Source organism: Cavia porcellus, unplaced genomic scaffold (assembly GCF_034190915.1).
Source record: "Cavia porcellus strain 051 isolate PalLab524CR breed Dunkin Hartley unplaced genomic scaffold, mCavPor4.1 scaffold_28, whole genome shotgun sequence".
Taxonomy (NCBI): domain Eukaryota; kingdom Metazoa; phylum Chordata; class Mammalia; order Rodentia; family Caviidae; genus Cavia; species Cavia porcellus.
The window spans coordinates 52,683,056-52,700,388 of NW_026947511.1; the positions used below are offsets into that span (position 1 = coordinate 52,683,056).

Consider the following 17,333-nt stretch of genomic DNA (forward strand, 5'->3'; position numbering starts at 1 on the left):
CGCCTGCGCTCCGCTTGCTTATGACGTCATAATTCGTCGCGACCATTTGTCCAGAGCCTTTGGGAAGGGCGAAAAGGAGGTTGCTGTGTGAGGTTCTTGTGCCCTCAAATAAGAAAAACAAGTAAGCAGTGTTGGGCGTCATGCTACTTTTCCCATTCGAATCCAACCCTAGCCCTTTTTATTTTCTCTCGCATCCTACAGAGATCTAGCTAAGGGGGGCGTTGTTTGTCCTGAAAACCAGACTATTGAATACTGACTGACGGATTGGGGACTACATCCGTTCCTTCCTGAGATGATTTATCTCTTTTGTGGCTACTTACTCCTTACAAACCAAACCCGGAGTTTTGGAACTGACACCGTGGCTGTGCTTGTGTCCCTGGCTTGCCACAGAGGCGGGCGAGCTCCGCATGCTTCTCAGGTCAGTTCAGGGCTCCTGGAAGTGGTGAGCCAGAGTCTTAAGGATTGGAGTGGTGACAGTGAAAGCCGAAGGGGAGTTCTTAGTCCCTACGAGATGAAGCAGGGATGGAGGAGGCCACTTTGCAAGAGAGATCAGGATCTTAGAGGTAGTGAGCTGGGGCTTCTCTTTCCTTAGGCTCTTGCCAGATCAAGGGTGCTAGCGTCAGAAACGTCCTTGAGGTAAAATTTCCTAAGACTGAGGAATTTCCTGAGGTCGAGCTTGGCTCTCAGTTGAGGATCACCTTCCATCTTTCCTGCCTCCCGCCCTTCCGCTCTAAACCTTTCATTCGGTAGACAGTTAACTGCCCCCGTCTTTTATACAACATGCGGAAAGATAATATCTTTAGATATCGTGCTACTTTTATTCATATGTAGTCTACAATGTAAATAGAAACCTTTTCTGTAAGAGGCAGCTTCTAGATGAGTTTCCTAGTCCTCTCCTGACCCTCCAACAACCATTGGACCTGATAGCTATACTAAACTCCTTTATATAAGAATTGTAGCCATCAGCAGGCCACAAGCTCTGGTCTTGGGAGAAACTGATGTGAGACCACCATAGTGAAAGGATTAAAACACTTATTTCATGCCCCATAATTTGACTTAATTGCAAAACTTGGTGCCATTTTGTTTGTCTCACAAAGGGTGATCTGTTGAGTCCATGATGGTACACAATCTTTTATTTTTTCTCCTTTCAAAGTGGACTTTGAAATTAGCATTCCTTCCTCCCCAACTTTGCTTGCCAGCCATGCAGCCAATACTCACCGTGAATCAAATTCTAGAGCAGTAATAAAACACAGGCATTATAAGGTGTGACTCTTTTTCAACAGAAGCTCAGTACTTGACATCTATGTTCTCTGACTCACAGAACACAGAAGAATAATTAGAAGACAATGAAGATGCATTTATAGGTACAAAATGTGAGCATCTCGCTCAGGTGTATCAAACAAATGCCTATAAACTTCAAAGAAGAATAGTAAATGCTTTAATAAAAGATACAATGTTACTGTAAACATAATAAAAGATGCTTAGATATTATGTGATAAAGATAACCAAATTATTAGTTTTGAGAATTTGGGATCATACTTTAATGTTAAGTACTGTACTAGGTGCTGTGTGCAAAGAAATGAAGATAGTCTCAAGCACACGTAGGAAAATAAAAATGTGCTCAAGTCAGTGGGATCAAATATTAGATATCAGATTGTCTCCAAAAATACAGATGTCATTATATGTGTAAATTTATAATTCCTACATTATCTTTAATGCCTACATTTTAAAAGCTTAAATTTCTTTCATTTTGTTCATTAGTTTTGAGAGGCTGACCTTTTTTTTTTTTTTTTTTTTTTTGGATACACAAATCTAGCCTTTTTCCCCCCAACTGAAAAAGTGTTACTAAGGCTGGTCTCTAACTTGAGATAATCCACCTGCTTAGCCCCTGAGTGCTAGGACTGCAAATATACACTGCCACACTAAGCTACAAGGCTAAATTTCAACATCAAAACATGTTATATATGAATAGAGCTATCACAATGTGAACAATAACTGATTTTCAAATAAATTATAGAAATGTTAAGTGTGTAGAGGAAGGCAAAAATCACTGACAAGACTGGGTAGACTATAGAAACAGACTATTAACTTGTAAAAGACAGCTGCCATTTACTGAAAACTTACTCTATATCCAGCTGTGTGCTAATCTGTTTATGTCTAATTCATTTTTGTTCTTTATGTCCCTGAGAGGCATACTTTTGTCTTATATCTCTATTTTATAGATGAAGAAACTGGCATAGGGAGATGTTAAGTGATACTTTTGAGTCATATACTTAGGAGGGAGGGGAATTCAGATCTATTGCTAATGCCCAGTGGCTTAAATATGACCTCACAGTAAGCTCAGGTTAGAGTACAGCACATAAAAAGATAATAGTCTTTATTTGTGTTTCCATCAGCCTGCCCTATAAATAAACCTAGAGCAGTGATGGTGAACCTTGTAGAGCTTTCAGTGATACCAACAGCCACTTCAGCACATGTTCCATAGGTTCAGCCTTCCTGATCTAGAGTAACCACAAATTCCTATTCTGAGAGGTTCAACAAGAATGGTCTCATAAATTTAGAGGGAAGGATGACTGGCAACATAAGGCAGCTAAGCTGATCAAATAAGAATAGAAATAAGAATAAATTTCAGAACAGGGATTGAGACCTACATGTGCTGATGGAGTCTCACAGAGCCCGACTCAAGAAACTATTGCAGAAACACAATAGAATGATAAAATTGGAACCTAGGATTATCAGAGAAGACCAAGGAGGCAAGCAGACTGAACAATATGACACAGATGTAATTGGGCGATACTTCATCAAGGAGTCTGTATCTTCCCTCTTCGAACCCCCGATACAAGATTCAGAATGGTTTACACTGAATCCACAGGAAAAGTATGTGTTTTAGTTCATAAGAATTAAAGGTGCTCCTCTAATATAAGAGAGGATTCACTGTTCTTTATCATAGGAATGCAGTAGTCTCCCATGAAGAAATGACCTTTAGCGTCTTGCCTATAAGCACGCTTTCACATTGGAAGGGATATACTCTTGGTGTTGACCAAAGTATTTGGATCCTTTGACTCAGGCAATATGTAAGCAGGTGTGTTGACCCCCTCCCCCATTCTAATCTACCTTTACTTTTGTTCTTCCAGATTGGCCTGGGCTAAAACATCGAAAGACCCGAGGGTTGCTATAGGTCAGCAGTCCCCACTGGAGAAAAAAATCTTGGTAAATAAGTTCTTTTCACGACATATAGCTTGGGATTACTCGGAATGAACCTTAGGTTTGAAATTCTTCTGTCCAAGTGATGTCATCATGTAGCATATCTACACTAGCTAATATTTCCCAGCCATTCTCACAGTTGCAAGACAAAGTATCATTTTGAAATCTCCCAACATTATATTTTTAAACCATTTTTTGATTCATGGTGGGCACGGTACACTTCTAGAGCTCCTAGGCTTGCCTTGGAAATGAAAGGATTCAAAATTATTTCACTAAAGTAGGAAGGGATAGGCTCCTGGTTAAATGTGTTCAAAGAAAAAAGATGATCACATTATAAAATCCTAACCCTTCCACAGAATCTAGGTGGCCTGCATACAACAGCAGCAAGACACTTGCTAACTCAGAAGCATCGAGAGGAGTATGAAACACTCTGCAGAGAGCAGGCTCGTTCTCTTGACTACTGGCTTGCCAAAGCAGAGTCCTACTATAACAAAAGAATCTTGGACATAATGAAAAGAGAGGCCACAGGCAATGAAATGAAGGTGAAAATGGAGGAGGAAACAGCCCAAAACATAGAGGGACAAAAGCATTACTATGTAGTACCTGAGAGAGAGAGGAAACAGATAGAAAAGCACATACATCGAACAGGCCAGGCCAGAGGATTTAAGGGCAGAACATTTAAACAACCACGACCCCTCAGTGATGCGTTACCAAAACTTATGCCAGAAAAGCAGGGCACCCAGAAAGCACAAAGAAATCAGGCAATTGAGAGAGAACAGATGCAAATTAAGGATCACCAGGAACGTATGGCCCGAGGGAGAGAACTTATAGAGCAAAGACTCAAGGAAAGAATCCTGAGAAAAAGCCAGAGCCAGCTGCCTGCACACCTGAAGTGTGAGCGAGCTCGGGAGGAGGCCAGGGAGTTGGAAAGAGTTACTGTGTATCCACTTTTCCAGCCCTGCGGGAGAAATCGGGTTCAGGTGACTGTTTTTATGGAAAAGGGTCAGACTAAAAAGGAATAGGATGCAGTTCTGAACCCACATGAAAGAAAATGCTTGGCTCTAACCCCCTTTATGGAACATCAAATAGGAAAATAAAACATTAATAAATGTTAGTAAAGTTTCAATGCTTTTGTGATGAAATCATATCTGTCAACTGAATCTTTTTTATTTTTCTTTGCCAGCTACCTCTGCTAAGGATTTAGGCATATTCCCATTTGTATCACATATAGTATAAGATAGTTCTGAATTTGAAAACTAGCTTAGCTGTTTTTAATTGTCATTTATTCAAGTTCTTTATCTTTTTTGTTCGGTTTCCCTATTTGTAAAGTGAAAATAATACTTCACAGAACCAATGGGCGGGTTAAGATTTTTGTGAAGGATTGGTGGGTGTAAGTTGTTTAATAAATGTTTCCCCAGTTGAGAAGTCCTGACTTGGGCAGTGGTAAGCAGTTTTTATCGTCTGCCTCTCACATTATCCCCATTCCTGACCTTTGAAGTCAGCCTGATAATGTTACTGTCGTTCTACTTACTAGCAGTTACTTTTGTACTTTCACCAGAGAATTCCTAGCCAGGCCCTAAAAATCTAACTTGCATCACATAATTTATTTGTATGAGAAACTTCATTGGACAGTTGTTTTTTTGTACCACGATTGAAATCAGGCTCTTGCGCTTGTCAGGCAGGTGCTTCATTTGACAGTTTTCTGTGTACCAGTCATTGTGTTATATCTCAGCCATTGAGCTGTTTACTGCTAATGGTATAAATCACTTTGTAAGTAGATAGTATGTGGCCTGAGAAATGCCAGAGGGACATGCAGAATGCTGTACAAAGGCAGGACCCTAACCCCACCTAGGCAAACAGGTAGAAATGGGAAAGCGGTCAGGGAAGGGAGAGGAGTGGGGTCACTTCTTCCAGCTCTACGTTCAATGACTTTTTCCCACCCACCGAAGCAAGACCTTTCCTTCGTGTGGATCCACTGAAGATCAAGCACACTTAGCTTCCCAAACACTCGCCTCCAGTACCCACTGAAACAAGGAAGCAAATTTATGAACTTAATGATGGTAATTTTAGTCATGAAGCAGAAGTTCTTTTACTATTTTTCAGCCAGTGTATTTTCTTCCTCTATACCAGAAAGTTGAGAAGGTAGGCAAGTAAAAGTGGAAAGAAGTGGAAGCTGGACAGCTAAGGAACGTCGCGCCTGAGTGGTGATGGTGTGTGCCCTGCATCTGTGTTCCTCAGTAGGGTTGCTGCTTCCTGAGTAAGCAGCTGAGGAACAGAATTTTAAATTTAATTAAGAGGTAGTATAAGCTGAAGTTGCCACATGTGGCCAGTGCCTGCCATTGTGGCATTGGATAAATATAATTACTGTGCCCCAGGCCGCAGTCCCAGGCTCGGGTTCCTGTCTTCCACAGCGTCCGCCGCTGTGATGGGCCACTGCACATCTTACGCTAGTGTCAGTGTAGCTTCGGGTGTTTTTCAGCGTCTCCCCAGACCCTTCAACAGATTCAAAAGTTGATGAGATGACTTCTGTGTGGAAATGGTCAAATTTGCTCCAGTTACATTCAGAAACTTTTTTTTTTTTTGCTAGTTCTGGAATTTGTCCAGTGTATGCATCAAAATTTCATTCTTACCCACCTGATTTACCTCATACAAAGTGTTTTTTATCTTCAAGTCACCACCACAGTAATTTTACCATTTTTCCTATTTGATAACTTACCCATCATCATCCATTTACTCTGAGAACAGCACATGTGGTGATGCCTACAGTCAGTAGGTGACAGCTTTAAATGAATGTGTATGCTAGCAAACCAACTTACCTTATGTGATCAACCAGTCAAAGCAGTGGGCATTTGCATGTCATTGTTCCCTAAGTACTTTTTGTACACATCTGTGTGGTACTAGGGATGGAACAGGACCTTCACACCAAACTTCGCCTCCCCCCTTTTATTGAGACAGAGTCTTGCTAAATTGTCCAAGCTGTTTTTGAACTTAGGCTCTGCTCCATCACCCTTCCAGAGTGCTGAGAATACAGGTATTGAGTAGCATACCCAGTTCTTGTAAGCATTTTAAACTCATTGTGTACATTGAATTCATATACTATTTCATACTGATTCATACAGATTTTTCTACTGAATTCAGTCTATATTGTATAGATCTGGAGTCATGACATCTATACACATCACCTCTAAACTAAAAACCTTAGAATCATTAGCTATCTGCTCTCCATTACCACCTCTCAGGTTCTCCCCAGAACAAGTTAACAACTAGGATCTCAAGGAGATTTTGTCTATAATTTATAAAAATTTTGTCTATCATATGTAAAAATTGAAGATTTTAGAAATATTTGTTTTAAATGTTAATAAGATGTTTTGTAACAAAATAAAATATTTTTATGGAAATAATTTTTTCCAAAATTAAAAAAGTATGAGGAGAGAATTATTTGACATTTCTAATGTCTTTCTTGTCTACCTCAATAGAAATGCACTTGATTTTCATTTCTGCTCTTGCTTTCAATTATGAAGAAATCATCAAAAAATTAGAAAAAATAAAATGAAAGACAACACGAGGCCAGGCATGGTGAAGCACACCTACCACCCTTGAGGGAGAGGTAGGAGTACTGCTGTGAGTTCCAGGCTAGCCCGAGACTACAAAGTGAGTTCCAGGCCAACCTGGGCTACACAGCGAGACGTAACAGCAAGACACATCACAGTGAAATTTCAGAGAAAGTGTGGAAAGAGGCTGACAGGCTTAAGGGTTTGTCTCTTAAGGATTTCAGTTTTAAAAGCCAGAAGACATTGCGGCAATGCTTCCAAATTCTAAGAAAAAATAGTTTCACAGAATTCTACACCAAACCAAAAATTAAGTATTAAGGTCATTTAAAGACACTTTTAGATGTCTAGAATTTTGGTCTTGGCATGTATACCTGTGTGTGTGACAGTAGAGACTGCACCCATCGCTTGTGAACAGAGCTATATCCCCAGCTGTTTTTGATTTTGATTATAAAAGGTTTTTCTAAGTCACCACGTAATCCAGGCTGGGCTTGAACTTGTCCTTCTCCTGCCTCAGCCTTCCAAGTTCTGGGATTGCAGGCCCTTGTTAGACTGATTCCTAGGTATTTCAGTTTTTTTTTTTTTTTTAATGCTACTGTGAAAGATGTTTCCCTGATTTCTCTCTCAGTGACTTTGTTATTCGTGTACAGGAAGGTTATTGATTTTTGCGTGTTGAAAAGCCCAAAATTAAAGTGCCAACAAGTTGAGTTTCTGGTGAGGACCCACTTTCTGACTGATAGATGCCTGTCTTGGCAGTCCTTTTGATGTAGGGGAAAGAAACTCCCAGCTTGCTCTTAGGGCTTTCTGGCGCAATAGAGAAACAAAAAGGAAAAAGAACGCCTTGACTGAGGATGTGGAGAGGCGTGTACCACCCGAGAGGCTGGGCTTTCCCCTCTGCCAAGTACAGAGGGCGGAAGGTTATGCGGCCACTGCCCTGAAGCTGCTTTCGGGGGCACTGATGACGCTTGAGGAACCGATTGGAATTCTCTTCACACATGCAGGAAAGGAAAGAGGAGGTTGTAATCAGGGATGAAGGGAAAGGAGGAAGAAATGGCCATCAGGGTAAGTGTGGTTTTTGCTTCGGTCCTCTGCCATGTTAGACCAGCACCATAATACTCCCTGATTATACTAGGGCAGACATCTCCTCGATGTCTCATATGAGTTTGTGTTCTCCAAAAATCAAAGAATGAATTTTAGGAACAATGGAGGTTAAGAACAGAATATATTTATTGAGAAAAAGAAAGCTTCTGTCTGAGAGACAGAAGAGGTTCCAATGGGTTGCCGAAGACGGCCTTTTCTAGGGACTTTTATAAAGCAAAACCACAAGATGTGGCAGGTCCATGGTGGGAGAAAATGGGAACTTGGCAGGTGGACATGAGGTGGGACAGAACTATGGTCAACTGGTAGGACTATGAATGTAATTACTCAGGTAAGATTGATTAGATGTGGATCCAATAGGGAAGCAAGTCACGTGCCTGTAAGGGGTTTTGGATTAGTGGCTTCTTCTGGCTTCCTCAAGGTGATCAAGGTGATACCTATTTAGAATATCAGCCTTGAAGTTTGTGCTTAGGGTATGGCTGCATTTGTTTTGTCTTTTGTCTTGAAATCTGGTCAGCAGCATAGGTATCTCCTCCAAGGTGGCAAGGTATCTGGTCTTTTGTACTGACTCCTTCAAGGGCCCCGCCCTGCTGTCTGCCTATAATATTTCTATATAACTCAGTTACCTATAACATTGTTGCTGAGTCCCCAACATGGCAAAAGGGTAAGGAATCTCTGGGTTGTCTTTTGTAAAACCACTGATCTTATTCGTAAGTGTTGTAGCTTGGCATAACTGAAAACATTTTAAGCCCTGCATTATCTAGTGCCCTGCATTCAGTCAGGAAAACGGAAAATTACTCAGGGTATAAGTCCCATGAGAAAAGCAGAATGAGCTGTAGCTACAGGAGGAAAATTAACCTGCTGAACAAAAGGAGCAGGATACAGGATACAACAATGAAAGATTGGAGTTAAATTGTTTCCTACAAGATGTCTTTTTTGATTCTGTCTTTTAAAAACTTTGTAACTTTCCAGTTCAGGGCTATTTGTTTGGACCCTGAAGGGGAATGGTGTCTGTATACCAGGGGTTCTGAGCTCAGTTAATTAAATTCCAAATTGATCAGTGTGGCTGCTTGGATTCCTATATTGTTGTTCATGAACCCACCTCAGTAAGTATCTCAGGCTGATTAGGTCCACAACCTCCCAAATGAGTGGATGGGGAAGACTTAAATAAAAGAGACAAGTGGTATGATTGTAGGGCTCCAGGAGGATCAAAACCCTCTAGCAAAATTTGAGATTCTCTAGGGGATAAGACAAAGAACTTCCTGGGTGGCCCACGTTGGTTTGGTTTTCAAACAAGAGAAGAGGTTAGAGTAGAAAATGTGGGAAACAGGGCAACTTTGGGAGTGGCTCAAGGAGTTCTTCAAGTAACAGACGGTGTTAATTTAGGGAAAGTGTCTTGTGTTAATTTAGAAGTATCATATGTTAATTTAAGGGAAGTATCTTGGGAGAAAGTCTCCAGGTTGACTTTCACTACAGAAGTAACGGCCTGCAGCTACAGTCTTTAGTTAACTGGGGTGAGTGTCAGGGGTGCTCAGCTGTGGCCTTATCCTGTCCTTTGAGCCGTCATGGCATCACAGGCCACTACAGGACTAAGCCAGGACCAGTGACCCATAGGGTTTCACTTACTATGAGTCCACTGCCCATCTCTAGACAGGGGGTCCAGGCCTTTGACAGACTAACATGTAAACTTACAAAGCTAATTGGTTAATTTTAAATCCTGCTCAGAGCCACTTCATAGTGGTCTCCATCACAGAAGAGCTCCATCCTCATGGCCTTCTCACCCCCTAAAATCCCCACTTCAAATACCATGACACTGGGAGTCACATTTCAAGGTGTGAATTGTTGGGGAAGGGGTACCTGCATGCAGTCAAGAGTGTTAAGGAGAGGAAGGAAAGGGACATTTATTAAGTCCAGGAAACTCAGTAAAAGAGTATTTAAGCTTACTAAACACCCAGTAGTAGTGGCATTTGTATGGGCACAATAATGTAAACATCAGGCCAATGAAAATTACAAAATGACTGCCTTGGGAGCATGCAAGAGAAAAAGAGCTAATTTACTAAAGATGATAAGGAAATCTGAAAAACAGAGAAGGAGCTCTATATGTGTGCTGTTCAGAAGAGAAGTGAGAATGAGAGAATCCAGCCTGGACTACACAGCATGACCCTGTCTCTAAAAACCAAAAAAGGGACTTCCGGGAAGATGGTGGCGGGGTGAACAGTAGAGAAAGAGGCTTCTTAGTATTTGGTGTTGAGACACTGGGATATAGCAACATGAAGGAAAGAAAAAGGAGGGAAGTGACCTGAAGCAAGAACTGAGGCCCACGGGGAAAGTGAGGGGAGAAAAGTCAGCGGAGAAGGTGGAAGGAGGAGCTTTCCCTGAGCCAGGACTCACTTTGTGGGAGGGACAGTCACACCGTGACTACTGGCAACCCTAGAGGCCTCCATGGAGAAGTACACCAGTGGAACAGAGCAGTGGGCTGCAGTGGCTGGTGCGACTTTCAGGTTCAGATGTCCCCCAGGAGAGGGGATTGGCCAGGAGCCATCTTGGAGAGGGGCCAGCTGAACTTGGGACCAGAGCAACTGCCAGCTCCATCTTGAGCTCCCAGTCTCAGGGTTGGGGGCCCAGTCAGCAGGAGGTCAGGGAGCCCAGCTCCAGCCCGCAGGAGGTGTGTGAACTGCTGCAGACTGAAAGGGTCCGCTTCCAGCCTCATGCCAGAAACCAGCCTGAGCTTCAGTGGAATTAGATATGCAGGGTCTCAGGGATCGAAAATGCAGCTGGCTTGCTGGGGTTAATCAGCTGGATCAGGACTCCGTTTGTACCTGTTGTCTATCAGTGACAGCAGAGACATCCCTTGAAGTGGGTTTTTTTTCTTCTTTTCTCTTTTTTTCTTGGCTTTTGTTTTTTCTTTTTTTTATATGAGTATGAACACATTTTCTAGTTTTTTTTGTTGTTGTTGTTGTATTCCTGTTTGTATTTCTTTCTTCTTTCTCTTCTGTTTTCTGTATCAGTTTCCCAAAATTTGCATGATCTTCCTTTGTCCTCCAGCTTTGCTTTTAATGTCTCCTTCTTTCCCGGACCCCTTTTAAATTTTCTCACCTGAGGGTAAAATTGCCATATTGAAGACCTATTTACAGCACACAATTTTCTGGTTGATTTTATATTTTGTTGTATAAACATAAATCTAGTTCATATGGTTAAAGGTGACAAACTAATACTCTCCCCTGTTTGTCTTTTCTAGGCTGTTTCATGCTGTTGTTATTGCTGATTGCACTACTTTAGCCAAAGTGACGTAACTATTCTAAACAGTTGATCTTTCTGGTATACCAAGGCTGAAAATGCCTGTAAATCATTAAAAAATAGGACAAACTATTGGCCAGTGCCAAAGGACCAGGGGCTGGGTCAACTGGGCAACAACTTCTCATCCCCAGTAAGTTGAAGAGGTAGGATCTTGCAACAGACTCAAAACCTAAAGGCCAGCTACACTTGGAAGGTACCTCTGATAAGTAGTCCATTCTAAAGGGTCCTAAATACTAGCAATAAAGCTAGTGTCATAGGCAATTTACAAGGATCAAGCCAGGAATTAAACTTTAAAAATACAAAATGAGAAGACACTTAAACAAGATGTAATCCCTGACTTCCAACTTAGCAAAGGTAAAACCCGGGGCAGTGAGGTAGAACAACCCAAAAGCTACCTGCCTGGACTCTCTGAAGTGGTGATAACAAGGGTTATCATCTGACTAAGCAGATGAAAAAAATCAAATCAGAAGTAATTTCTCAGATAACTACGAAGATGATGACCATAATGAAAGACATGCTTGGGAACTCTACAGCAGATACACACTGAAAAATATAGGCGTTTAGGAAAATGAATGCCCAATGTAGGAAAGAAAAGGAATTCATGAAACATTCAAACAGATATCCAGGAGACTAAAACTTTCATTGCAAGTATATGAAGCAGAATCAGCCAATGTAAGGACAGAATCTCAAAAGACAGGATTGTGATTGTGATCATGAAAAGAAAGCTTTCTCAAAAACAGAAAATGATCATGACAAATCAACCCAGCAGCTTCTAGATGATGCAAAGAATAACATAAGATTCATGGAGTCAATGAAAAAGCAGGAGATAGCACAGATGACACAGACAAAAAATACCTATTCACAGACATCAGGCAGAAAAGTTCCCTGACAAGGAAAAAGAATTTGACATTCAGATAAGTGAGGCATGTAGAACTCCAATTAACCATGATAAAAAAGATCTACAGTGAAGTATATAATACTCAAGGTTCCATAAATTCAGCAGAATAGAATAATAAAGCTGTTAGAGAAAAGAAACAAATAATCTATAAAGGAAAGCCCATCAGAGTGAAATTTAATTTCTCAAGGCAAACCATCAAGTCAAAGAGAGCTAGGAGTGAAGTATTTTAAGCCCTAAAAGAAAACAAACTCTAGCCAAGATTGTTATACCCTACAAAACTAGTAGTCTCAATTCACCAATCAAAAGAAACATATTGGCAGAATCAATCAAGAAGCAGGATGCTGCATACAAGAATCACATTTAATTCAAAAGGAAATTCATAGACTGAAAGTCAAAGGATGGAAAACAATATTCCAAGCAACAGCAACCCCCACCCAAAGGTGTAGGTATCCTATTTGCAGATTAAGTGTATTTCAAGGCAAGATTGATTAAGAGAGATAAAGAAAGTCACTACATTCTTGGAGAGGAAACAATCCAAAAGGAAGAGATAACATTCACAAATATATACCAAATTCCAGTGCACCCAACTATATAAAACAAATATTAATAGACATGAAGAATCAAATAAGCACTAATACAATTGTAATGGGAGACTCAACCCTCTGTCACAAATAGACATACCAAGTTCACAAAAAAATATCAGAGCTGAACCAAACTTTAAGAAGAGCAAGTAAAGCCCAAATCTTGTACAAGGGAGGAAATTATAAAGATTAGAGCCGACATCAATGCAATGGTGTTACGGATTAAAAACTGGTGGCCAACTTAATGCCAGCATGGATTACAGCATGGTGCTGAGTGTGGATGTTCCACCTGAGGAAAGTTGCCAGCATAAACAGAGACATAGAGGAGAAGCTGTTGCATTAAGGCGTTGAGGCATTGGGCATTCTCCTACGTGTTGCTGTCTGAGCTTCTGGAGAAGCTCTGATCCTCACATCGAACATTGCTTCCTGGCTCTGGAGGGGAAGGAAGATGTGTGCCACTTGGTCTCCAGGATGAACTCATTACACTGGCTTCCTGGCATGTACTCAACTGTGCTTGTCCTGGGAGGAGCTCGGGTCCTCCGTGTTACTGAGGATGGCTGTGGTGCTTTTTAGGACAGCCCTGGTCTTTGTGAGTATGACTTCTTGGCTTCATCGTAGAACCCTCAGCCTACCAGCACAGCTCCTTCACCCTGCTGGTATAGAGTTCCCAGCTTCTACTGCGACCTTTGGGCCTTCCCAGCACGGATCCGTAAAAGGACTGGCATGAGTCCTTTTTATGGACTCTGGATCTCCAATTGGACTCTTGGGAGGCATTGTCATGGACTCATGTGGGACATTGCTGTGGGATTTAGGCCCTTGATTAAATATTCTGTGTGTATGGTGTTGTGGATAGATTTCCTGCAGTTTCTTGTGTTAACTCTGGTGACCACCATAAAACAATATTGTAAAATCCATGTCCTGATTCTAATTGTTCTCTGCACAACCTCTGACTACAACAAATGGAGACCAAGAAAACAATACAAAAAATCAATGAATCAAAGAGTTCGTTCTTTGAAAGATTAAATAAAATCAACAGACTCTTAATCAGCCTTATCAGAAAAGGAAAGAAGGGGCTGGGGATTTAGCTCAGCGGCATAAATCCCTGTCTTGCAAGTGTGTGGTCATGAGTTCGATCCCCGATACCGATAAAAAAGGAAAAAGACAAAAAAAAAAAAAAAAAAGTAAAAAGACTCGACTCCATGCAATTAGAAGTAAGAAACGTGAAATCAAAGCCAATCTTAGCTGACCCTGGTGGCACATTCCTGCAATCCCAGTACTCAGAAAGCTGAGGCAGGAGGAGGCTTGCAAGTTCGAGATTAGCCTGGACTGTATATTGAGACCCTGCCTGAAAACAGCAAAAAACAAAAACAACAGAAATCCAATCATGTAGAAACCCAGAAAATCATCAGTATCTACCTTGAGAACTTGTACTGGAATAAGGTGGAAAATGCAAGGAAATGGACACATGCCTAGATATATATGAATTTCCAAATAGAATCAAGAAGATACAAAAATTCTAAATAAACCAATATCAGTTAATGACATTGAAAATATAATTAAAAACCTACCAACAAAGAAAAGGCCATCCGACCAGTTCACCGCTGAAACTCAAAATCTCAAACTCTTTAACGAAATTGAAAGAGAAGCAATATTCCCAAATTCATACCTGAAAGCAAGCATTACCCTGATATCAAAACCAGAGACCCAACTAAAGAATAGAACTATAGGTCAGTTGGCCTAATGAACGTAGATGCAAAAATCCTCAATCAGATACATTATACACCATGACAGGTTGGGTTCATTCCAGGGATGGTTTAACATAATACAAATCAATAAATATAATGTACCATTTAAACAGAGCCAAGAACAAAAATCACACGATCATCTCAATAGATCCAGAAAAAGCATTTGACAAAATGCAGTACCCATTTGTGATAAATTCCTACAGAAAATGGAAATAGATGGTCTGATAAAATCGTCAGTGACAAACCAACAGCCAATATCATAGTAACTGGACAAGAACTGAAAGATTTCACTCAAATCAAGAACAAGACAAGGATGTCCACTGTCACTGCTGTTATTCAATATAGTTCTGGAAACATTAGCCAGAGCTGTTGGACAAGGAAAAGAAAAGGAATAAGGATAGAAAAGAAAGAAATTACATTATCATGATATGCAGATAACTTGATTAAACCCCACCAAAATACTTCTAGATTTAGTAAACAAATTCAGTAGTATAGCTGGTTACAAAGTCAACATAAAAAGTCAACAGCCTTCCTGTACACAAATAACAAACTCACCGAGAGAGAGAAAAAATCCTTCACAATAACATCCAAAGAAAAAATGAAAAAAAAAAATTGAAATACTTAGGACTCAATCTAATGAAGCAAGTAAAAGATGTCTACATTGAAAACTACAATATCCTGAAAAAGGAGATTGAAGAGGTATCAAAAGAGAGAGATATACCTTGTTCTTGGGTAGGAAGAACAAATATATTGAAAATGGCCTTCCTTTAAAAATTCCTATACAGATTTAATGCAATCCTTATCAAAATTCCAACAGCCTAACTCACAGAATTAAAGAAAACAATCCTAAATTTATTTGGAACAGAAGAAACCTAGAATAGCAAAGACAATCCTAGGTAACAGGCAAGGCAGGGGCATTACATTTCTGGACTTAAAATTATACTATATAGCTACTGTGATTAAAAAAAAAACAACAGCAACAAACACCACAGCATAGTACTGACAAAATACAAAAACAAAAATAAAAACAACAAAAAACAGACCCAAGGATCAATGGGACAGATTAGAACATGCAGAAACAACTCCAGGCACACTGAGCCACCTTACCTTTGACAACGTAGCCAACATCTTCACTGGAAGAAAAATAGCCTCTTTAATAAATGGTGCTGGAAAAACTGGTTTTCCACATGCTGAAGATTAAACTAGACCCATATCTTTCACCATGCCCTAAAAAAAATAAAAATGGCCAGGTGTGGGGTGCATGCCTGTAATCCCAGCACTTGGGAGGCTGAGGTAGGAGGATCACTGCAAGTCTGAGACCAGACTAGGCTATAAAGTGAGTTTAAGGCCAGCCTGAACTGCATAGTGAGACCCTATCTCAAAAAGATGAAAAAGGTATCAAAATCAATCAAAGATCTAAACATTAAAACAGAAAAACTACAATTTCTGGAAGGTAGAATAGGTAGAACTCTTAAAGACATTGGTGTAGGCAAAGACTTTATGAATAAAACCCCAACTGCACAGGAACCATCATAAGGATTAACAACTGGGGTCTCATTAAAAATTTTTTGCACAGCAGGAGAAACCAACAGATTAAACAGACAACCCAGAGCATAGCAAATAGTTTTTGCCAGCTGCTTCTTAGACAAAGGACTACTAACCTATATGAAGAACTCCAAAAAATCAGGTCCTGGAGCTGGGGATTTAGCTCAGGCGGCATAAGCACCTGCCTTGCAAGCAGGCAGTTGTGAGTTCGATCCCTGGTACCGATAAAAAAAAAACAACAAAAAAAACAGGTCCCCTAAATTAAAGACCCAATCAAAACATGGTCATCTGGGGCTGGGGATTTAGCTCAGCGGCGTAAGTGCCTGCCTTACAAGCAGGCAGTCATGAGTTCGATCCCCGGTACCGATAAAAAGGAAAAAGACCAAACAAACAAACAAACAAAAACATGGTCATCTGAAATGAATAGACACATCTCAGATGTAGATACAGAAATGGCAAAAAAATATTAAAAATGTTCAACATCACTGGTCATTTGAGAGATGCAAATTAAAATGATACACATTCCATCTTCCCCCAGATAGAATGGCTATTATTAAGAAATCAACCAATAATAAATACTGACAGGCCTATGGGGTAAAAGAAACCCTTCTCCACTGTTGGTGGGAGTGTAGACTGGTACAACCACCATGGAAATCAGTGTGAAGATTCTTCATGAAACTAGGATTACAGATTCTACTTGAACCTGTTATATTTCTGAAAGAATTAAAGGATCATACCACAGCGATATATGGGCAATAGTGGTGCAATTTGTAATAGCTAAATCTTGGAAACAGCCCAAATGCCCATCAACTGATGAATGGATAAACAAAATGTGCGTTTTAAAAACTATAATGGAATATTACTCTGCCGTCAAGAAGGATAAGCTTGAGACATTCTAGCTAGATGGATGCACCTAGAGACCATACCCTTAAAAGAAACAAGCCGGACACACATGTGTAAATACTGCATTTTTCCTTTGTTGTAAGAAACCAAAAATGTAAATAAGGACCAAAATGTGTAATAGATATTGTGAAATAGGCAAAAAATAAGTAGGGAGGGAGGGGGGAAATGAAGAAAATGGAAACAAAGCATTTGTAAATAAGGGGTAGAGGAGTTGAAGGGAGGGTAGGGAAATAGGGGAAAATGAAGTTACATCATATACAAGTAACAAATTCCTTATGATGAATGCAATCTTTTGCATATCTAAAATGTATCCCTAAATTTAATTAAAAAGCCATAATAAAAATGGGGAAGGTGCTGAGGATGCAGCTCAGTGCATTAAGCCGTGGGTTGAGTTCCCAGTACCACAGGCACATGCGCACACACATACACAATGGGAAAGGAGAGAGGAGGAGCGAGGGGAGAGAAACAGCGCCCTCTGCAGATGGGGGTGGAAAGGGACCAGAAACGGCCTGGA

General features: G+C 40.4%; 1 protein-coding gene and 1 long non-coding RNA gene across 4 annotated transcripts; one reads left to right on the forward strand and one right to left on the reverse strand.

Annotated features, from left to right (window-relative positions):
• Nucleotides 1–26: 26 nt before the first annotated feature.
• Nucleotides 27–13,540, forward strand: LOC100714434 (putative uncharacterized protein ZNRD1-AS1). Of its 3 annotated transcripts, XR_010044270.1 has the most exons (4): nucleotides 78–418; nucleotides 3,135–3,210; nucleotides 7,754–7,814; nucleotides 11,089–13,540. XR_010044270.1 is itself a non-coding variant. In XM_063239467.1 (3 exons), exons 1-3 carry the CDS (start codon nucleotides 2,660–2,662, stop codon nucleotides 4,224–4,226), a joined length of 960 nt encoding a protein of 319 aa, XP_063095537.1. In that variant the 5' UTR covers nucleotides 78–2,659; the 3' UTR covers nucleotides 4,227–5,246. The 3 variants fall into 3 exon arrangements, 1 of the variants encoding a protein (XP_063095537.1); XR_010044269.1 differs by lacking the exon at nucleotides 7,754–7,814 and having other exon boundaries at nucleotides 27–418; XM_063239467.1 differs by lacking the exons at nucleotides 7,754–7,814; nucleotides 11,089–13,540 and adding an exon at nucleotides 3,561–5,246 and having other exon boundaries at nucleotides 78–2,877.
• Nucleotides 7,962–15,613, reverse strand: LOC134473819 (uncharacterized). Its single transcript, XR_010044278.1, has 2 exons — nucleotides 15,479–15,613; nucleotides 7,962–10,946 (listed from the first exon to the last, which is right to left on the reverse strand). It is a non-coding gene; the product is annotated as an uncharacterized LOC134473819 (long non-coding RNA).
• Nucleotides 15,614–17,333: the final 1,720 nt, after the last annotated feature.

Bases quoted from the DNA above. Each gene is read 5' to 3' on its own strand.
- LOC100714434 (XM_063239467.1), top strand. From the start codon at position 2,660: ATGGAGTCTCACAGAGCCCGACTCAAGAAACTATTGCAGAAACACAAT. The intron at 2,878-3,134 runs GTATGTGTTTTA...TTGTTCTTCCAG, and splicing joins ACACTGAATCCACAGGAAAA to ATTGGCCTGGGCTAAAACAT. The intron at 3,211-3,560 runs GTAAATAAGTTC...ACCCTTCCACAG, and splicing joins CACTGGAGAAAAAAATCTTG to AATCTAGGTGGCCTGCATAC.